This window comes from Colletotrichum karsti (assembly GCF_011947395.1).
Source record: "Colletotrichum karsti strain CkLH20 chromosome Unknown Scaffold1, whole genome shotgun sequence".
In the NCBI taxonomy this organism is placed as follows: Eukaryota; Fungi; Ascomycota; class Sordariomycetes; order Glomerellales; family Glomerellaceae; genus Colletotrichum; species Colletotrichum karsti.
In genome coordinates, this window is record NW_024065901.1 from 2302458 (window position 1) to 2324326 (window position 21869).

The window sequence follows — 21869 nt, forward strand, 5'->3', positions numbered from 1 at the left end:
GAATCACGTGAAATAGTCGTTTTAGCCTCGCCACTCTCAGTGCCTTATACTTGACGCATAGAATCACGAGAACAAATCCGGGGCTGTCTCCGATCATACGCCTTCAGCAGGTTCAACCCGGGTTGCAAAAACATGTTTTCTGTAAAGTGAGCTTGGCCGCAGTTCTTTTAACCCAGCCAGATGCAGCTATTCTCAGCCTGGACAGAAAGACAGTCCCAAAGAGTGTCATAATCATCAGCCTTCTGTTCGCGTCTTTTACGCCGGACCCCATCTCCGAGCGCAAGTCATATTGTCGGAGTTATTTTGGCTATCACCTGGCTTGGTGGCGTTTCTATGCGTGTCTACACGTACTCTGCTAAACCTAGGCGACAACCAAGCACTATGTTTGTTCTCTATAAGTTGCATTATTCCATTTCTATTTCTCTAGTCTTTTCCGACCTCATAAGCAAGGATAGTGGACATCCTGACCATGAAACAAGTCGAGTCTATGCTCGCTCGGTCAACTTAAGCCGGTTCTCACATTTGGTAAAGACAGTTCCAGAGCCGATGTCAAGGGAAAGCCCGGCATTCCGTTGCGAAATAACCCTCCGATATCCCTTCGCAATCGAGACTTGGCACTGAATGCTTCTCCCTGCCTTCCATAGGTGTGACATCTCCAGAACCTATACTTCTAAGATGACCCTTTAAGTTGCGGGAAATTATTCTCCATCGGCCGGTCCTGGACAAATAAAAGTCGATTCAGAGACCCAAAAGTCACTGGATGCCTAGCCGCGCTGTGACGACATTGTCATGGAGCAGCAGGAAGGGCATAAGTCCGATGAGCCGCTGCGACCAATAGTCGTGCCGCAGCAGCATCTGACTTTCAAGACAATAGTCTTCTGTCAGGATATGCTTAGTCTGAACTCGCTGGACGAGCTAGCGGTTCGTAATTTACTCTTCCCAGACTTTTTATCACACGGCTCTTAGTTTGAGAGCTGAACTCGCTCCCTTGCCCCCAACGCAACTCCTAGTTGCCCTCATCCAGATATGTACACTCTGAAGACGACTCCAACTCGGAAGCAAGTATTGTAATTCCCATCAACCCTTCTCGACCTCAAGACTTATCAACAAGGCTTGACAGGCTGCGTCTCCATTCCAGTAACGTGTTCCTTGTCTTTTCCAGCTCCGCCTTCGTGTCCTGCAGCTCAGCTTCCATCTGCTGCTTCTCTCGCTTCAGTGTCGCGATTTCGTCAGCAGCAACCTGTCGCTGCGAAGCCTCCGATCGTAGACGTGACAGCTCTTGCTGCAAGCCACGAGCTGATTGGGATATCTTTCGTTCAAGATCAAGCTGTTTATGCCCAAGTTCCAGCTCCTGTTTAAGTCGAGTCAGTTCGGCATTTAGATGGGCGACCTCCTGTCGGGCTTCACCCGCGCTCTCTAGCTCCGTGTACAGAATTCGAAGAGCGCCGTCTACGTCCTTCGGCAAAGTGGTGTACCGAGACTTGCGACTACGCGTCACGGGTCCCGGCTCATACGAGGCCTCTGGAGCACTCGCGTTCACCGCTGAGCTTTGCTCGGGAGACCTTGAGCGATGTCTTCGTGGGACTGATGAGGGCAACGCTGTGCGGCGTTCTCTTCTACAAACGTTTGCTCGAGACTGAACAGGCGACGTGGGAGGTGTCAGCGCTGGCGGATTGGCCTGCCAGCCCCGCTCGACGCAGATGTGACAGAACCAGCCGTCCGTATTTAGTGAGCTCGGCATGGTGCTTGGTCTGCAGTGATCGTGGTATGAGCGCCGACAAGTGGCACAATTAACGCCACCGGGTTCTTTACAGGCAAAGCAGCCCTCGTCATGCGGTGCCCCAGCTCCTAAGATGACGTTGTTAGTAACGACTACATCAGCAAACAGGCGGGGGCTTCTTCACTCATCCATGCTTTGAACCTCGCGAGCGCCGTCTCAATTGACTCTCCCGGCTCGTATGGCGGGTGTGCTTCATAAGGTAGCTTCGATACGTCCGGGGCTGCTGGTGCTGGGGTTGGTACTGCTACTGGTAATGCAGCCCGAATGTTGACGGGGCTTTGCCGACGGCGGCGCTTGGGTCTTGGACTTCTTCCACCCACATCTGCCACAATGCTGTCTTCGGTGTGATCCATCTTTGACTGGATGGTTGATTCGATCTTCACTTTTCCGAGAGTCGCCAACCTGATTAGTGGTTGGATTGGTGGTACTTTGGGATGCTTGGCGGGAAAGGTTGGTCCTTGGATAATACCCGACGGCATAGATTTTATCCCACGCGGGTTATGTAAGGATGTCCGTCGCCTTGACTAAGCTAGTTGACTGTTAATTAGTCAATATTTTCTGGGCCTCGGAGACTCACGGCTGTCATTCTATCGGTACTTCGCGTGCGGAGACGCAGCCAATCATTAGAGACCTGGCACCTATTCTGTCCAATCACCAATCTTGTGAATGACACTATTTGGAGAAAAGGCGGGGAAACATGGAGCCGGCTTGTATGCTCACCAGTTTTCTATCGATAGATAGCAACAAGCGTGCGAAACCCAAAGTATCTACTCTAGCTGCCGCTCGTATTCAATCACTTGTACCCTCCACTGCGCACCTGCTCACTGACGTCTTTCAACACCTTTGCTGCGTACTGGCAGTCTTCGAAGTCAACGTAGACAGCCGCACTCAGTCTGGCCCACCAAGCTCCGCGGTAAAAAAGCAGGTACATGTAAGTCCGAAACTGGTCCGCGAATGCCTTGTGCATCCAGTCGGTCACGAGCCCAACATCTTCCAGAGGCACCTGGCCCTTACCCCGATCATCTCCCACCTGAATAGGCATCCTGACTTGGGCGAAAAAGACACGCTCTGCTTCTGTGATCCCAAAGCTCTCGGTTCCGAGAGTTTCAACGAACAGCTCCTCTGCCCTCCTCGCCAAATCTGTACAGTAGAGACGGACAGCTTCGTGGCCCCCGCACACCACGTCAAAGAACCGAAGGGCTTCTTCGATACAACAATATGGCGCACCGTCCATTGTACCGAAATATTCAAACTGCCTGATCATTTGGTTGGGCTCTGCAGACGAAGGCATCGGATCGTGGACCATACCCTTGCCGAGACTCCGAGGTACAAAACCGTGCGATGTTGGGAAAGTCGTTCGGATGAGATGCTGGTTTCTCTTGGGAACGAAGAAAGCGGCAACGGCCCGCGGGACGAAAAGCCACTTGTGACAATTTGAAGTGAAGAAGTCCGGGTTCAGCTTCTCAAGATCAATAGGAATATGGCCCAGACCGTGAGCGCCATCGATCATGCTTAGAACCCCTTCTTCGCGGCAGACCTTCGTCATCTCCTCAAAGGGCATGAGGAGACCCGGCATACTGACGATGGTATCGAAAATAGCCAGCTTTAAAGTCCCCTCGCCGGTTTGCTTGCATGCTTGCTTTTCTCGTTGTAAAGCCGACCGGAATTTAGAGACGATCTCGTCGGGTTTGCTGGGCAGATCAAGGTCGATTTTGACGCCAATGGAGTTTGTATCTTCGAGGACACTTTCGATGGTCTTTTCGAGAGCTCCGTAAACCCCTGAGGTGTAAATGACTCTGTCACCGTCCCCCCACTGAAGGTTACGCAAGACAGTATTGGTGGCTGTCGTGACGTTGGGGCAGAGAACAAGCTCGTCCACGGGACAGTTCAAGTGGGAAGCGAGGAGGGAGCGACTGCGGCGGAGAAGATCAGGAAAAACATAGCGAATGAACCTGTCAGGCTCAGCTTCGGCTGCATCTTGATAGCGGCGAAGGGCCGCTCGTACGGTGTTCGGGTACCCGCCGAAAGAGCCTGCGCTAAGTGAGTACATTGTTGCGTCACAGTGGAATCAGGGGCTTACCATGGTTGAGGTTCACGTGTCCCTGGGCGAAAAGAAAATATTTCTCCCGCATCGGCTTGCCGAAAGGGGTTCGAACGGGGTGAGGCGCGCTTTCGGAGGCAGTCATAATGAGGCAGAGTTATTGTGGTCTGATTAACGAGAGGCCCTAAGATCAGGTTCAACATGAGTACTGGGTAGCAGCAAACAGCAGGGCACTTATCCTTTCAGGCTTGTATGTTAGAAGACGTGAAATCAACGTGCAGCGTGATTGCTAATCACAACAGACCCACGCGATGACCTGCGAGAAGCTCCGAGACTTTCTGTATTTTTTCATGTTTCATGACTAATTTACCAGACTTAGTCGCCTAAAAAGACCAGAAACACAAAAGTGCCATCGGCAGCGCTCCGGCATCGGTTGTATACCGAATCGAGATGATCGGACGGATTGCAAGCGGAGTCTCGTATGAAAGTGTGTCTTAGCGCCACCCCATCCGCTTGCCATACTTCTATCCCGGCAAATCGAACATCACTTCCTTGGTACAGATTCATAGATTGAAGAGGAATTTACTTCTTATCAAGGATGCATTACGGATGATCATCTACATGTGCCCAAGATATTCCTACTTCCATGACTCGACTGCCTATCAGGCCCTTTTAGACCAGCGCTTGGCATTCCATCTCAACCTGGGCCCCGAAAGGAAGGGCAGACACTTGAACACAGGTGCGAGCCTGTGGATCAAGTCAGAAGCGAGATTTGCGGATGGCCGTGGACAAACTTACCGGCTGGGGCTCTTCGAAGACCCCCAGATAGGCCGAGTTCATCTCAGCGAATTTGCCCATATCAGTGACGTAGACGTTGACTTTGATGACCTTACCGAGGCCGGAGCCTGCGGCCTCGAGAATAGCCTTGAGGTTCTTGAGAATCTGGGTCTTTGAGACCTGTTAGAACATTTTCATCCGATGAAACCAGACATTGTTACTTACAGTCTGCGAGCTGACCCCCTCTTCTAGCTTTCCGGTGGCAGGGTTCATGCCCACATTGCCGGAGACGTAGATAATGTTGTTGGCAATGATGGCCTGTGAGAAGACGGGCAGTGGTGCTGGTGCATTCTTGGTAGAGATCACTGCACTACTGCGGAAGGTACCTGAAGAGCTCATGCTGAAGGTGGGCTTGCTGGTTGTTTTGGATGATGGAATGACAGGGCGATGAAAAGCTGTTAGTGGTCTGGAAAGACAGCAGAAGCACATGAAATAATAAACAATTTTGGGGGGATGAAAGGAAATGACTTTGAAATGATTACTTTTGGTTTGTCTTTTATTTCGAGTTCAATGCTTGATTTGAATTTTCGCCGTAGACTCATACCTTATTCCAGTTCAATGCGGGGGCCTAGGAATGAAGATCCCATGAGGAGTGGAGACGCGCCCTTGGACGCCCTTTATGTCTAAATTGGTAAGCAAGTCCGTCACCGGCGTCTTAAGATTTGTATCAGCCCACAGCCGACCTCGGCGGATGGCCTGAGATTGACAGCCGTGACCATGTAAATACTTTTAGACAGTCACGGTGCCGTGTGTTTATTATCAGTTACTTACTTATCAAGGGGCACTATCCGCCTCTGAACAATGGTGTCCGTTGTGATCTCGACGATATCCATCAATATCTTGTTTACTGCGAATGGTAGTTCCTTCTGAACTTTGTCAAGTGCACTTCCATCATGCCTAGCTACGAATTCCAACACATCCTCCCCCTTACGAGGGTTCACAAGGCCACTTTGGCTCGCGTTATCACCGACTGGCATGCCACGACTTTCAAGGCCCCTCGTTTTATCGTCAACTGCAAGTTTTTAGATATCCGTGCTCAAAGCTCAGACGACAACTGGGTTGGGGGCTCGGCCATAAAGACCAACAAGCTCAACATCTTTTTGCGGAGTGGCACAGGCAGGACGGACCAGCAGTACAGGGACATCACGACCAAAATGGTGTCTATCTGGAATGACGTGGTCAAGGATGTGCAGGCTGCCGAGTCCGACAAGGAACTGAAAGACGTCTTCATTATGGGTGTCTATGACTCCGCGCTTGAGAGGGGCTTCTTTTTGCCTATGGTAGGTCGTGCTACGTCTCTAAATGATCGCTTTCTCCGAGCCAATTGCTAACCATCTCTTGTAGCCAGGCAAGTTCGAGGAATGGGTCGTCAAGAACAAGAATGAGTTCCAGAAACTGGCTGATGGTGGCGATGAGATTTTCAAGGGTTTGCTGAAGGAGATTGCCGAGCGGCCTGAATTCCAAGTATCTAAGTAAAGGCACAAGATGTCTCATGGAGACCAGCCACCTGTATTCGTACTGCAGCAGTGAGCTGGTTACGTCTCTGCCCAGCAGCACATGCATCCGAAACTCAGATTATCCATTTCATGACTCCATTGCTAGGGCGAAGCTATCCTTCCATCGGCATCCCGGCGGGATGAGATTCACCGTGCGCTTATTGTAAATCGTCAGAATCCCCTCTTTTTCTTGCCGTTATCAACCTATGATCCATCAAGCTTGATCTCCCTCCCCGGCTCGTAAGAGGGACGAAGGAGACGGCCAGGACTAGCAACGGTCACCCATGTATGCTGCCTGCATTCACGCCATTGGCATCCAGACCAGAAAAGTAGTAAACCAGATTTATTTTCCCATCTGCATCCCCAACACCCTATCACGTACGTAATGCATTTGCCCAAGTGATACTCATTTCTTAACCGCTTTTAGAGAGGAATTACATGTGGCCTTGCTCTGATTGGGCCAGAAAAACCAGTGTGCCGCATAGACCAATCAAAGAGTGTCCCGGCTCATATCTTGGCATGCTGACAAATTTAGTAAAACCCACATACATACACGGAGGCCAAGGAAGAAATCGGCTGACCAATTTAAGTGTTCCTTGCTGCATCTGGGGGGTCTTATTAGCAATGGAAGTCGTGTTTCTCCGGTAAGAATACCACCTTACTACATGCATGGTGTTTATGGGGATCTGAGATACCACTTAAAATGGTTCGTATGTCCGTTTGGCAGGCAAAATCAAACAAGTTCAGCTAGAAATTCAAGCGACTTTGTCTTTGTCTTGAACTGCACCTCTCGCGCGTGTCATTCTTGCATTCCATGTATACATTTCATCACCATCATGTCAGTTGACTTGAATCATGCAACTCGCCCACGAGGGACCCTTGATCCCTCAAAATTGACTTACCGGAATACTACACCCCGAGAACTGATAGATCCGAGTCTGTCGAACTGCACAGACAACATGCTTATCTGTCGTTGGAGTGAGAAAACCGGCTGGGAAGACCCCGAAATCCGGCCTTACGGGCCTCTTTCGATTATGCCCACCGCAAGTGTCCTTCAATATGCCACCGAGTGCTTCGAAGGCATCAAAGCTTATCGTGGCTACGACGGCAAGCTGCGCCTTTTCCGGCTCGAGCTCAATTGCCAGCGCATGCTACAGTCTTCTGCTCGCACAGGGCTTCCGGCGTTCGATCCGGCAGTGCTGAAAGAGCTCATTTGCCAATTCGCTGCAGTTGAAAGCCGCCGCTGGCTTCCGACCGAGCACAAGGGCGAGAGTCTCTACCTGAGACCGACACATATCGGGACCACTCCTGGTCTTGGTCTTCAAGTCCCCCGACACTCCACGTTGTTTGTGGTCGCCACGCGAACCTCGGGCTTTCAGACGAACGGCGCGATGACTTTGGTGACTTCTCCGAAGGATATGACGCGGGCCTGGCCAGGTGGCTTCGGAAACGCAAAGTTGGGCGCAAACTACGGGCCAACTCTGGTTGCGCATGCCGACGCCATTTCTCGGGGGTTCGACCAGGTTCTTTGGCTATTCGGCGAGGAAGAGTACGCTACTGAGGCTGGAGCAAGCAATCTGTTTGTTGTCTGGAGAACTCGGGAAGGTGAATTGCAGCTGGTCACGGCCGGCCTGAACAACCAGACAATTCTCGAGGGTGTCACCAGGAGAAGTATCATTGAGCTGGTTCAGCACCAAAGAAATGACCCAGAGTGCTGGAACGTTGCTGGCAAAGAACTCGAACCTCTCCACATCGTCGAGAGAGACTTCTCTATCAACGAGATCCGCACCTCACTAGCGGAGGGGAGGTTGGTGGAGGCATTTGCATCCGGTACTGCAGTAAGTCACGAATTTCGACTATCGAATCCCTTCATTGTGCTCACCTGCTGGCAGTACTTCATTGCCCCTATTCGTCTTGTTCGCCACCGAGACGAGGACCTCGTTATCCCTTGTTGCGAAGGCGAGACAGGACTTTACGCGGCACTGATTAAGGGCTGGCTGGGAGATATTGTGTTCGGCCGTAGCGAATTCCGAGGATGGGCCAGCGTGATTGAAGAGGCCGCCGAACTGGTCTCGAACCCAATAATTTGACGGCAAGTCGGCGTTATGCTGAGAGGCGAATCAACAATAGAAAGGACCCAAAAGAATCACACAAGAATCTGACTCAAACTAGAATATTTTGCCCTGAGCTGAATCAGGGCTGTGGCCCGGCTATCATCGAGAACTTTGGTCAACATAGCATAACATTCACTTGGAGAAGGCAAAATTGAGTTCCGCGTTGATGAACATGAACATATCATCTCCCCGATAGCAAAGCTGGAAACATTGCATATCACCAACGAAACCACCCTTTTCATCACTCATAACTACGTTACAGCAGTTCCTGGTATGTGACAAATCCATACGCAAGACGGAGGACTGCGCCCTTCACCTGGATGTGATCGATAGTGCAACAAGTTAAATTTGCGCAGGTGGGGTGCCCTCCCACCGGCTGAGAGGTCTTTAAGGTTGGCCACGTACGTCGATGTGCTTAAATAGGCTGGCCCAAGTTTGCCCGGAGCTCTCCTTGTACCCTCCGCTATCGGTCCGTGATGTCTATACTTCAGAAGCCATGTTTGAGCATCATAGGGCTCCACCCACATGACAAATCGATCTGGAAAGCCGACGAAATCTCTTCAACTCTAGAATGGCGGCGCAGTGAAGTACATAAGAAACGTTGGCCGAAAGAAAAACAGCAAATGCAAATCCTACCTGTCCTTGTATTCAATTCCACATCACATCACCTTACAGCCCAACCATCTCCAGCATTCCACCCAGAATGGCTCGTTACAGCTTCTTGGACGACTACAGCGAAGGCGCGCACCCCAAAGTCTTGGAGGCGTTCTCCGCCACGAATATGTCACAACAGAGACCTTATGGCGAGGACGAATACTCAGCCTTGGCCAAGGAGTACATCAGAGACGCAACCGGCGTCCCAACCTCGAGCATACACCTCGTGGCCAGCGGCACCCTCGCAAACATCATCTCCATAGGCAATTGTCTACGCCCGCACGAGGCAGTCATCGCTCCAGACACAGGTCACGCTGTTGTTCGAGAAACGGGGGCCATCGAAGCCATTGGCCATAAACTGATTACTGTGGCCAATTCACAGGGCAAGTTGACGGTGGACAGCATCCAAGCCACGCTGGAGAAGAACGCACATTTTCCTCATATGGCCAAGCCTCGCTTGGTGTATCTTTCGAACGCAACAGAGCTCGGGACCGTGTACTCCAAGACAGAGCTGTCGGCAATCTCTCGTTTCTGTAGGGAGCGGGGGCTGCTATTGTTTCTGGATGGGGCGCGATTGGCCGCAGCTTTGGCTGCAGATCGGAACAACTTGACTCTCAAAGACATTGCGGGGTTGACAGACATCTTCTGGTTTGGCGGCACTAAAGTTGGAGCGTTGATGGGCGAGGCAATTGTCATCAGCAATCAGGCATTGGCCTCTGACTTTGTATTCCATGTGAAGCAACGCGGGGGTCTCTTGTCTAAAGGTCGGGTACTCGGTATTCAGTTCCTGGAGCTGTTCCGCTCGAACCTATTCTTCGATCTGGCGTCGCACGCAAACCGAATGGCGAAGCTGCTTTCTTCGGGGATATCAAAGGCCGGCCACGAACTGGCGGCTGCAACGGAAACCAACCAGGTGTTCGCAATCCTCCCGAATGATCTAATCACGAAGCTTGAAGAAAGCTACACCTTCTATGTTTGGGAAAAGATTGGAGGCGGCAGCGCTGTCATTCGGCTGGTTACATCTTGGGCGACGGACCAAACGCAGGTAGAGGCCTTCATTGCTGCAGTGCAAAATTGGCGATGAAGGGTCCAGGGAATGTTGGCTCAAACGTCTACTGCAGATACCTTACTGTAACGAGTTTAAACCATATTGTGGAACACCTACGCCATGTTTGATTGATTCATTGATACCGAGCTTGTCAGTCACATCGGCAGCGCCAGGTCCACTGGAGGCAAGGAGAAGACATCTTGCCAGGGCGGAAACAGTTCTAGTGCCAATCCTTTTGCCCCGCCAGGCGCACTGGGTTTTATGCTGCATTCGCCCGAGGGAAACCCGAGTGGATGTCTACGACTCTCTTGCCAGTAACAGAAGTCTTCCATCAAGTCTTCCATCAAATGAGCTACTCGAGGCAGTCAGCATCATACAGGGGCTGTACTTTGGTAAAGGGGAGCCTTGGCCCTGCGTATTACACGTCTCATCCCTTCAGCTAGCGAACTACGATTGTGGTGTTTTCGTCCTCGTCAACGCGTTAAAAATCATTGGGGGTGAGGATCCTTCCTTACCTACGACATGCGCTGGATTGTGGCGGCTGCTTTTCCGCAGCTTCAACGTGGAAAGACCAGGCAGTCACAGATCCTTTGATTCGATGGGGAGTGTCGACGCCTTTGACTCCAACACCGAGGAACAAGCGCCTGCGCTTCCCAACGAACGAGCTCGACTGCCTTATCAGATGTGGACATCAGTCATTTTGAAACGACAGGAGTGGACGACGAGACGCAATCAAGCCATTCTCGACAAGCTTGCCCCCGCTCAAGAATTGCGAAAGGTGTTGCAGCAGACAGGCACTTTACTCCGACGCATGTATCAGGCAGACTGGGACGGTGGAGATGAACTGGTGGAAAGACTGGAAACAGAACTTGGCACACGAAACTTTATCTTATATTCTCTCAGATCGCTGGGAAATCGGACAGAGGCGGATGACAAGGAGGAAGCTCATCATCGTGAATGGATCCGGGTCCTGTCGGAAGAACTACGATACCGAGAGCATTCGATCCAGGCAGTTCGCAATGCCCTGGGGTTTGTAGAAGAACGTTTGGAAGACCTGCGGAGGCGCAAGACCGTGGCATAGAGAAGGGTGTGTTTGGAGGATCATGACACATGGGCAATTTGAGTAAACATTTAAACATAGAGTCAGGTATAGGTCGGGCTTGACGGGAGCCTTTGCTTAGTTTGATATGTAAGGCTTGTTTTCACTTGTATTGTGAGTTCCCCAGATGCAGTGTCATCATTCCTGACACCCTTCATATCGAAATTAACGGCCGCCACCCAGATAGGAAGGACGCCTCCCGGCCCGGCCCGGCCCCACACGGGGCTGTGCTCGGCACCGGGAGGGGACACCCCCCCCCCTTCCACTCGCCGCCCCTTACCAAGGGACGTGGCATATCCGCATGCTTTTTACGATAGGAACTGATGTGAGGACTAAAATCAAGACTTTGTGCCTCCCGAGTGCTGTAATCTCCATGGCTTATGTTTCATTCAATATGCACCCTCGATAAGTGGTGAAATAGAATTTCCAATCATTAAAGTGGACAGAAATACTTTTAAGCTGTCAAATTGTGGATCGCGAATGAGATGCCTCTTCTATGGCCCGTTATTTAAGCTTGATCCCTGTACGATCCATCATTGAGGGAGTTCATGCCGGGCTTCGTACGGCAGTTCATGTCTCACCCCGCCCTGAGACTGATACCTGACGTCGTGATTCGGCGGTGATCCGTAGACCCACCCCGCATTCGTGGGCGGACCGTCCGTCTTGGCATATCCTTCCGTCGGCGTCACGGCACTCGGCCCCATCTTTTTCCTCTTCTCACGTAGAAGCATAAACGTCAGTGCTCCGACGGCGATGGCCAACGGCACACCGATCCCAGCACCAATACCCGCGGCGGCGCCTGCAGAGATGCCGCCGCTCGCTTCCCCCGTGACGCAGCTACTAGACTCCGCGGAAGAGCTGCTCGTGCTGCTGGTGCTGCTGCTACTCGCCCCCGTGGCTGTCGCCGCCGAAGATGTTGCCGAGGCAGAGGACGTTATGTTGAGATCTGCCAACACGGCGGCGTTGCTCAAGATAATACCCTGACTAACCGAGAAGTTTCCACTGTCGCAGAAGCCCATGCTGCAGGCGAAGCCTTTGTTGTCTCCGCAAGCCCAGACGCCGCAATGGCCTTGGGTATGAAGTCAGTATATGCGGATAGCTCAATCCTGCGTGATGGGCCCGTGGCGGCAACTTACTAGAACCGGACTCAAGACAATATCTCGGACATCCGCTTGCTGTGAACTTCTGGTCTGTGCAAGATGCACGATACATAGTCAAGCTTGAAGGCACAAAACACAGCCCGTTCGAGAGGCAGTAGTGGCCGTCATAGCAGCATGCCTGCGCGTCTTCCCCTTCAACGGCAGGACATGCTCTAGCGCTGTTATGCCGTTCACCGTTTGGCAAGTAACATGCTTGACCGGCTGCCATTGTGGCGAAGAGAAGTACCCCGAGTAGTTGTTGGGAAGAGATCATTGTTGTGATGCTGCGTCGGGTCCGGTGGTTCGGGGAAACGGGGGAGGCAGAAAAAGGGGGCGAATTGTCCTGCCCGACAGGAGCGGACGAGTATTAGTACGGCATTAAGCGTGATGGGCGCCCTGCGACCGTAAGATTACATGGTTGCACAGGCAGCGGTCACTTAATATCCCGTCAATCATGCCAAGCGACGCCGAAGCAAGAAATGCACCTAGGAGGGGCAGAAAAGCAACTAAAACACCAAAGGATCCGAGTGCATCGAATCAGTAACTAGAGAAAAGCTGTCATGTCCGCCAAGCCGTGGTCTTTTGGCGGGTAAAACACAGAAGGATCTCATTCCTGGCCTCACACCCATGTCGTCTCGCACGTTAGCGCTTAGAAAAATGCACTGCTGATGCAGTGTAAGCTCTCTGACGGGTAAATCAAGAAGTCCAGAAGCCCATCAAGGTTTAGCAAAGCTTATTAAGCAGCAGTAGTCCGGATTAGGCTTGAATACCAAGTGCGGTATCAGTTTCGTTATGGGAAAGACGACATCCCCATCAGTGGTTATGTATTTCATGGAAGCTCCAGACGTTGAGCTGCGGCTGGGAGGCCAGATATGGGTCAGGCAACTTGGAGGTCCTCGAAAATCTTTGATGTGGAATGCGATGACATTTGGTCACAGCTGAGAATAGGATGGGTCAAGCCCAAACAAATGGGCCATTCGTGTGGGACGATTGCTTGGGGAACCTCCATTGAAGTGGATGGAAAGGTAGGGATCAACTGAGTGAGTCTAAGCCCAACTCCCCGTGCTGGCACCTGAGGATCGTGTTCCGAACATCCCGGCTACATAGTCTCCACGGCTGCAACGACCTCTGTATTTTTCTCAGAGGTCGAAGAGCGGAAGGCAACATAATGCTCTCCGACAACCCAGACCACATCATTAAGTATGAATATCGCAAGCTCGAGGGTATCGATGGACTCACATGAATTAGTGGGCATATAGATTGACTAGGGCCCATTGCGAACTACATATTCTAGTGTACGTTTCTTCGTGCGACTGATGGGTCAGTATAGTAGAATCGCTTTGGGATGCACTATGCGATCACATTCTTTCATTCAGCTATCTTGCGGCACCTTTGTGTAGGATACTCGGAGGAAACACTAGTCTTTTGTTGAGAGACATCCATATGGAGGGTTTTCGGCGCGTGTCCCCCTGAGTCCGCTTTGAGTGACCTGGTCTATAGGTGAAGAAGGCAGACTATGGCTTAATTTCTAAGCTACATACCGCCATGTGTAGGTTTCCCGAGAAAGCATTAACTCAGTCGACTTCAAGACTATATAGGCTGGTTTTTGTTTTTTTCATATCCTTCAGCTTGGACATGTCTACATACGTAAACACGCATAACGAACCAAGGTTTGCTCTAACTCAAATTGCTCGTGCATCAACTATCATCAAGGTAAGAAAAATAGATCGTTGGTTTTCTGTTGAATCCCACGCTTGCTACATCAAGGTGGAAATTAAGTTTGGTTGGAAACCTATAAGACGCTCTCCATATTAGCGAACATTTCAAAACTTCTTTCCATCATTATCACATTCTACTTCATTACGAAAAAGGTCTTCTTCTACATGTGTCTGGCACAATTCCCTTGGATGATTAAAGAAGCCTTTCAACCATAATCGGAGCACTACAGCGACCTGGAACAACTGCAAAAACGATTCGCCGCGCGATACAATCGCTTCGGATATGGCGACGTGGAACAATCTTCCCAATGAGCTAAGGCTTAACATCTTACACTATGTCCCCAGACAGAGATCTTCAAAGCTCTTGGGATATTCACTTGTTTGTCAACAATGGCAGCGAACATTTGAGCCGGAACTGTATGGGGAAGTCACCGTATACATCACGAATAACAACATTCTATCCGGAAGAGTCAACCCTTGCACTCTGGCTAGTGTCGTCACAGCCCGGCGACGTCCACACCTGAAGAAGCTACGCCTCATCATAGATTTAGATCCCTTGAGTTTCACCACCATTAGCGACGCGTTGCGCCGGCAAAACCAGCTACAGCATGTTTTTGTCAGCGTTATTGATGGTTTCATCGACACACTTAGCACCTGGAAGCGTCGAGATGCTTTATTCGACGTCGAAATCCATGAAGAAAGGTCATGCGGTCATCATTTGAACCACTACGGCAGCAACCTAGTACACAACCCCAGGAGATCCATCGACTGCGTTCGGTCGATAGGACACTGGGAATATTGCGGCGATAGGTGCCACTGCTGCTCTTACCGAGGTCTCTTGTCTTACATCACCTCGAACATGACGGACAGCCTCAAAGAGATAATTTACGAATTCGAAGAACGCGACCGGGACAACAAGGCAATGGTGTCTGAAAGCTGGGACTTCATCCCGCCCAGCGTAAAAGCGCTGACAATTCGCAACATGGATGACAACCCGCGTTTCAACGTCCAGTCTCCACCCATACAAATCTCAGTTCCCGTAATCAGCAAGCAGCTGGAAAGTCTTCACGTCTCATGCCATCTTGACGCAATGTACATATACCGCAACCCTTTCTTGCGCTATTCGCCAGCTTCACCACCTCGGTGGCCGAATCTTCGAAATCTCTCCATGTCATTCGAAGTCCTGGGATCAAGCGACGTAATCCTCAACTCAGAAATGCGCATTCTGAGTATAGCTGCACTCGGGATGCCGAAGATAGCAAAGATTGAACTCTGGCATGAGAGTCGAAAATGGATCAAGGAAGGCGGTTACTTTTGTTATTTAATCAACCAAAAGACTGCCCACGCGTTTTGGGAAACCAACTGGAGAATTTCTTACCAGCCTTCCTCTGAGGTTATCGATGCTTGGAACGTGGTGGCTATGTCACACACTGGGCGTCCATTGGAGTACGAAGTTGGCAATATTGTATCAGCAGAGGGACCATACATGATTGCAGAGGTAATTGTTCCGACCGACGTTGTGAGACCTTTCTACACCGCTAAGGCGTCTGAAAAGGCTAAGCTTGAGGTACCTTATGAGCAGAGACTTGAGTATATCGCGTTTCCATGCCGTTGGATGCCGGAGGAATAACGAGGTTGCAAGCCTTTGGCAACAACACATGAACGTGTTCTATTTTAGTCAGTAAGCAGGTAACATCATTAGATCGGGGGTTTTCAAAACAATCCCGAGCTAGACATTTAGTGACTTCGACGGATAAATCTTGCAAAACGTCAATGATGGGGGGCGTTGGAAGACCACCCAAATGGTTTGGAATCCACGGCAATAATGCGAACTTTGGGGTGTTCATATCGACCGATCTACGGTCGAAGTCTGAGGTCTGTAGGAACACGAACGATGGCTTTTTCTTTTTGCTGCAGCTAAGAAACACGGGTTACGACTGGAGTCGGCCACGTGAAGGGGGGCATGACAACATCATCCAATATTCCAAACAGTACGTGACAGGGGGCACTCCACGACTTCCGAATACGTCCCTTTGGCTCATAATCAAGCCATGTCCCAGGCAGTTCCTTTGGAGGCAGTCACCATCCATCTCCGCAGCACTTTTCGACTTACCCAGGTACCTGAGATCCATAACATGCAATGGAGCCCTTTCCTCCTTCCCTACATCAGCCAATTACCAGGGTAAGCACGATCTGAGTCTCCCGTGACTTCCTAACCGGTGCGTCCCACCTGCCTTTGTCGCCTTGATTAAATATCGACTTTTTCTCTCTTGCCACGAGAAAATTTTGCATCCCGCAACCTCAGATGAGCAAAGTCCATCCCCCATCCTCCATCTCTCCCGCATCAATCTACGACACAACGACCATGGCGCCTTCCACTTGGTGGGATCCGTCCCAGATCCGCGAGACAGTTGACCAGAGTGGTCCGCGCAAGACCGGTGGTCCCGAAATGATTGACCTCCGCGAGGATAGCCCCGTCGGCTCCTCTATCAACCATGCAATTGGTCAGCATTCTCTCCTCTCCGAATCCTCCCCTTCTAACAGCACCATTAGATATCAGCTGTGGTGACGGAGTCAAGTCTGAGGAGACAAATTCACCCACTCGTATGCCTTCTGTCCAGTCCACCGCCGAAGGTCATCTCGGAAGCGACGAAAATGTCGACTCCAAGCCCACCGTCAACAAGAGTACTACTGTCCGCTACCCCACTGGAGGTCATCTCAGCGGTGACGATAACGTCGATTTTAAGTCCACCAGTGGCGACAAGCGGACCAGTACCAAACGGAAGGTTGATGCTGTAGTCAGCGCGCGCTCCGAAGCCTGCAAGAAGAAGAGTTTGTACGCAGACGCCAGTGTCACTCTCATCATTTAGAGCCAAGGGGGACTTGATGCGGCGCTCGTCAGGGAGGCTGAGGAGTTCGTCCAGCGCTTGTTCCAGGAGGCAAGGATCCAATGCTCCAAGCGTTCGTCCGAGCTTCTTCAACAAGAGAGCTCAAGCAAATATTGAGATTGATGTTGTGGGTGGATGTCAAGCATTAGAGGGGTGCAATTTACACGGGCTGTGCTGAGCTTCAGAGAAGTCCCCCTTGAGGCGATAGGGGGTGTCAACAGAGTTTTGCGAGAACGAGTTCTTATTCAGTCGAGTCATCAACAAATGTAGTTGAACAGAATCGAAATGTGGCACCTTCGTTCAAATGACACCGGATTGAACTCTGGCAGCATGCTTCGTTGTAACTCTCGGGTGCGATCTCTGGCTAGATCTGCCAACACACCCAGATGCTCGGTGTACCAACTGCTACCATTCTCTCTAGCAAGTCGCGTCATGATTTAATGCCCACAGTCGCATCATGGTTATCACTCATTTCCTTCGTCGCACTTCCAGTAAGACTCACAAGTCATGAAACTCCTGCAGCACGGACACCATCGATTTACTAGTGCCACATGCTGCAATCAAGACACGTCTTGGTTTCTTGCCCGATGCGTCGGCATAGTGCGTTTATCGCGCACGAGGAGATATATCTGATATTTCGTGAGATGTAAGACAGTACGTAAAGGAGACATGTCTGGCTTAGCTGTGGCTGTTGCCTGCCGTGTGAGTCTACGGCGAAAACTCTAATCAAGCAGTACAAGAGCCACTTGCCGTGCAAAGAGTGGCTGCTGCAGAAATTGGGCAAAACGTAAGGTTTCAAAAGTCAGAGCTTCAGATGTCTTTACACTGAAACTCAAATATGTTCCCGCTGATTTTGTGGTTGAACATAAAACATACAAGGCTAGAAAACCTCGTCGCAACTACAAACCCTCACATGACTTTGGAAGACGCTGATAATATGTAAAAGAAAGAAGTGACTTTTGAATTCGATAATATAACTCCTAGACCTTTGCAAAGACAGCGTCTCATTAATACAGCCCTTGTGTTGCGTGATCCTCAGCTCATTCATGCTCTCGAAACACTCTTGAAGCTCCTCCGGAATAACTAAACCGACCTACAGATCATAGCTATTCTAGACAAACAATAACCATCATAATTAACCCCTATATATAATAAGTGCATTTGGAGTAGTCCTTGTTCGCCGGACATGACTTGACGTGGTGACCTCCGCCGGTTCCCGGCGTACCCTTCGCTACAGGTTCACCAGGCTTCCTCGTAACAGGATAATGCCCCCAGGTGTACTTGAACTTCTCCACCCGAGAGTTGTGGAATGCTTGTCTGTCGTTGTACTTCTGGACGTTCGCGTTGTGGATGGCCGGGTCCCGCCGTGGACTGAGGGGAGATGAAGTATCGGTGAAATCGGCGTTGGACAGCGCATTTGGTAGAATGGAATCGCGCTCCGAAGAGGACGATGTTCCAGCGCTATGGATGTTTTCTGCATCCGTTCGAGGAGAATAAGCTGATCTTGAAGACACAGTTACCGATTCATCCCCAACCCGGGCTATAGGCGCCGCCAAAGCTGGGACGGTGACGAGAAGGAACAGAGCGTGATGTAATATCATGCTGTGCAGCAGACAATTGTGTTCTTAGATTTGTGATGCAAATGGAATTTCTCAAACTAAGCCCGAGTAGAATCGCAGCATTCATTTATGCTGTCGAACTCCCCGGCAATCACTCCTTAGGGCGGGTTTGGTCTCTTTGATGCTTATGGTATGAAAAAGGCTAGCAGACACAAAAAGGTGATTTAGTGTTTTCCTCCGTCATCGAAGCCGCAGTACTCCGCATGGGAAGACTCAAAATGCAACCTCCAGCCCAATAGACACTACCACTAGCTCTGAATGCCTCTCCTCTACCTTCTGGGGAAAACTCGGACTAGCTGCGTCCACATGTAGGCCAAAACTCAACAGTCGAGAATCCAGAGGATAACGCCTGTAGCGCCAGACTCGTGTTCATATGTCTTTTCACGAAATATTTACCAGCCCATCCACGTTCAGTAGGGGTAGAGCCAGAAAATACGGTAAATATACTGAAATAAACAAACGGTACCGGAGCCTATATTGTACGCAAGCAGTGACTGCATCATGTACTTCCGTAGGACTGAGTGAAAAGGAGTCTGAGTGCGGCTCCCAACGAAAGCAATTGGAAAGTCAATTAACAAGCCTTGGATAATAAATGGCCACCGCCATACCACGGTCTACCGCATGCCAAATCACTGGATCTGTTGAGCCGGATGGAGGAGAATAATATTCGCCGAAGTCCCCTATGTCCATACACCCGTTTATCGTGAGAAATGTAGACTACTGAGGCTGAATGATGGAATGTGAATGGGAACACCGACTCTGAGGCTCGAAAAGTCGATGCACAGACCTTTCCTCCTGTAGGTACTTAACTCTGGAAACTATGCTTTCGTATTCACGTGGGGTCTTCCAAGGAGAGCCCGGACAAACATGAGCCGGGGATGAGCTGTTGGGATTGATGGGATGATGCTGTAGAAGCAGAAAGGAATTCTTCGCTACATGTGTTCGGCTCTCAAGGCCACACCAATCTTGAAGTCATCATTCTACAAGCAGAATAAGCAGGCTTGAACTACCCTGTAGAGGCCAAGGTGTCATGCTAAGCTTTTCAACATTCGAGTTACTTCATGCACCATGGAATTGTCATTCCTACCCTGTCGTGAGACCATACGCGTGTTCGTTGGCTGGGGCACCGACGCTATCGACCGGCTGCGACTTCCGGCCTTACCTTGAGATAGCATGGAGGTAGGCAGAGGCAGAACTGTTAAAGATCAGCAGGTTGCAGTAGCTTGAAGGCTAGTAAGTGGGGAAATGAAGCTTGATTAATCTGAAAGTGCAACTTGCGCTTCGCAGAGCTCATGAGGAGATCTTCCACAGGATCAAGCCGTCCAACCAAGCATCTTGTCACGGGAGCTTGTGCTGTGTTCATCGTGTTTCTATTCTGTAACTACACCTGTAAGTCAACAAACTCCATTATTGACGGGGCTCAAGTCTAGCCGTCCAGTCGACGAAGTTCAGGTCGTGGAAACCTTGACAAATGCCGGCTGAAAGCTTGAAGCTGAGTAAGAACAGGTGCAAAGTATCCATCCCGAATAGGTCGGCCTTTCAATCCACATTTCGTATCTGTTTCAATGTCGGAATGAGTTTCTTCCGCAACGTAAGTTATGCTGAGATGATTCTTCCGCGTTTGATAGATTTTGCCGCTTTTTGATTCATGGTTATTGTGTCGTGACTATCATACTTCACTCTGCATACTTCAGGTAACGGCGTGTAGAGACATCAGAAGAATCACTAAACATCCATCTGGGCTCCTGCACGAAGTCGTGATCTGCGGAATGACGTCTACCTCGGTTTCAATCGGCTGCACAAACAGCAATTACCGCACAAGGACCGTGTCTTGTGGCTGTAGAATGTCTTCACTCCACAGCAGAACCTTCAATGACGATCTCGTCTCTGTTAAAGCGGACATTGACATCCGGAGACGCAGCGAGCACCTATGCTTCCAGGGATGATCATGTCTCCCGGATACATATTCTCACACGTGGAGTCAAGGATCTGACAGTACGTGGACTCTTCCATTCAAACCTTCAGCGAACACACCAAACAACTATTACGTACAATAACTAGGCTTTGGTTGGTATCGTGCCCCTGTCGTGGGTAGTCACTGAGCTCACGACGGCCCTAGCTCCGGAGATCAAGGTTAAGGACGGGCCTTCGTGCCGGTTCGGTTGAGATTCATCTTTGAAGACTGTGTTATCTTGCATGAGTCAGTAACCAGCGTAATCAACAGAAGCCTCAAAGGTCAAGAAGCTAAATGCAGAACACCCATCGGAGTTTATTGTAGAGCATGTCCAACCAGATACTTCTAGTAAGTTATTCCTCTGGCTGTTGGTCTGAGTGTTCAGGATCTGCAATTATGTCTTTTTCTCTTCTGGGCGTCATTGGACTCAGCTATCTCATCTTCAGACAGATCATGAGATGAGTCGTTCTGAGCTTCCAGTCCTTTCTGGATCTACCGTGGATTTCAGTTGTAGATCAGGCGCTATTTGACTTCACCGACTGTTTTGAGGGCATCGTAAGTACGATCATGCTCTTACATCCCTCAAAGCCGCCTGTTTTTAATAATTCCGCTAGTTGGGGCATTTGGCAGGATAAATATCGTGCTGTGGTTACTACATTGTATTACAGACGAACTCAACATTGGAACCAACGAAATGCGCAAGAAGAAAACTTCGAGCCCAATACCCTGGAAAATTCAAGCCGACAAAATATTTGACGGTATTTGTTGCGGACAAGAATAACTCTCTGGATCAAATGTTTCAGTGTCTGAGGTTTGTCGGTTCCCACTGGGAAACTCTGCTTGCCTAACTAAACCATCACGGGCCGCAACAAAGAAGAGTATGATTTTCCTCATGCCATGAGGTTGATGACGAGACAAAAGCTGAAGGTTTTGTGTTGACGCATGTTCTTGATTATTTTTCAATGAGATTTCTTCGGTTCAAGCCAGCGCTGTGTGGCAGTGAGAATGCAGCCGAGAGCCCAGTCAACAATGCGGTGAGCAAATTGAAAATGTCCTCGTTCAACGAGCAGGATTTATTGTCTAATCTTTGTCGTTATTGCCCAGCTTGAGAATGTGCCTTCATATCCAGCACGTCAATCTCCGGGGAAAGTCGGAGCAGAGCCATCATCCTTGTTCACAGCCAACACCGAACTACATGCGGATTCTGGGCACGGTCCGATGAACTGAACTTAAATTAAGTAAGCTCTTGGCAATTGATGAGTCGCCGAGATACACATGTAAATGTAACAATGGGCGTGAACGTGCGTCATGGTATCTTGAAGACATGCCACAGCTTCGTTCAAGGTATCGCGCCTCATGAACTTCACTGTGCTCATGGACCATCTTGTTGTCGATAACGTAAGCCATGAGGCAGTAGAGATCTATTGACTCCTCTCCAAAACAAAGCAATACTGTCTACGAAACCTGTTCATATTCCTGAGC

At 50.1% G+C, this 21869-nt stretch overlaps 7 protein-coding genes across 7 annotated transcripts; 4 read left to right on the forward strand and 3 right to left on the reverse strand.

Annotated features, from left to right (window-relative positions):
• Positions 1-2573: 2573 nt before the first annotated feature.
• On the reverse strand, positions 2574-3966 carry CkaCkLH20_00543 (uncharacterized protein; the record flags this gene model as incomplete). Its single annotated transcript, XM_038883263.1, has 2 exons — positions 2574-3811; positions 3861-3966. The coding sequence occupies 2 exons, from the start codon at positions 3964-3966 to the stop codon at positions 2574-2576; spliced, it is 1344 nt and encodes a 447-aa protein (XP_038751968.1).
• Positions 3967-4493: 527 nt separating this feature from the next.
• On the reverse strand, positions 4494-4997 carry CkaCkLH20_00544 (uncharacterized protein; the record flags this gene model as incomplete). The annotated part of the gene is made up of 3 exons (XM_038883264.1): positions 4494-4568; positions 4620-4769; positions 4824-4997. The coding sequence occupies 3 exons, from the start codon at positions 4995-4997 to the stop codon at positions 4494-4496; spliced, it is 399 nt and encodes a 132-aa protein (XP_038751969.1).
• Positions 4998-5551: 554 nt separating this feature from the next.
• Positions 5552-6134, forward strand: CkaCkLH20_00545 (uncharacterized protein; the record flags this gene model as incomplete). The annotated part of the gene is made up of 2 exons (XM_038883265.1): positions 5552-5938; positions 6003-6134. 2 exons carry the CDS (start codon positions 5552-5554, stop codon positions 6132-6134), a joined length of 519 nt encoding a protein of 172 aa, XP_038751970.1.
• Positions 6135-7188: 1054 nt separating this feature from the next.
• On the forward strand, positions 7189-8244 carry CkaCkLH20_00546 (uncharacterized protein; the record flags this gene model as incomplete). The annotated part of the gene is made up of 2 exons (XM_038883266.1): positions 7189-7992; positions 8047-8244. 2 exons carry the CDS (start codon positions 7189-7191, stop codon positions 8242-8244), a joined length of 1002 nt encoding a protein of 333 aa, XP_038751971.1.
• Positions 8245-8971: 727 nt separating this feature from the next.
• CkaCkLH20_00547 (uncharacterized protein) lies at positions 8972-10006 on the forward strand (the record flags this gene model as incomplete). Its single annotated transcript, XM_038883267.1, has 1 exon — positions 8972-10006. The coding sequence occupies one exon, from the start codon at positions 8972-8974 to the stop codon at positions 10004-10006; it is 1035 nt and encodes a 344-aa protein (XP_038751972.1).
• Positions 10007-11602: 1596 nt separating this feature from the next.
• CkaCkLH20_00548 (uncharacterized protein) lies at positions 11603-12482 on the reverse strand (the record flags this gene model as incomplete). Its single annotated transcript, XM_038883268.1, has 2 exons — positions 11603-12138; positions 12206-12482. The coding sequence occupies 2 exons, from the start codon at positions 12480-12482 to the stop codon at positions 11603-11605; spliced, it is 813 nt and encodes a 270-aa protein (XP_038751973.1).
• Positions 12483-16231: 3749 nt separating this feature from the next.
• CkaCkLH20_00549 (uncharacterized protein) lies at positions 16232-16796 on the forward strand (the record flags this gene model as incomplete). The annotated part of the gene is made up of 2 exons (XM_038883269.1): positions 16232-16430; positions 16480-16796. 2 exons carry the CDS (start codon positions 16232-16234, stop codon positions 16794-16796), a joined length of 516 nt encoding a protein of 171 aa, XP_038751974.1.
• Between the last annotated feature and the right edge of the window lie 5073 nt (positions 16797-21869).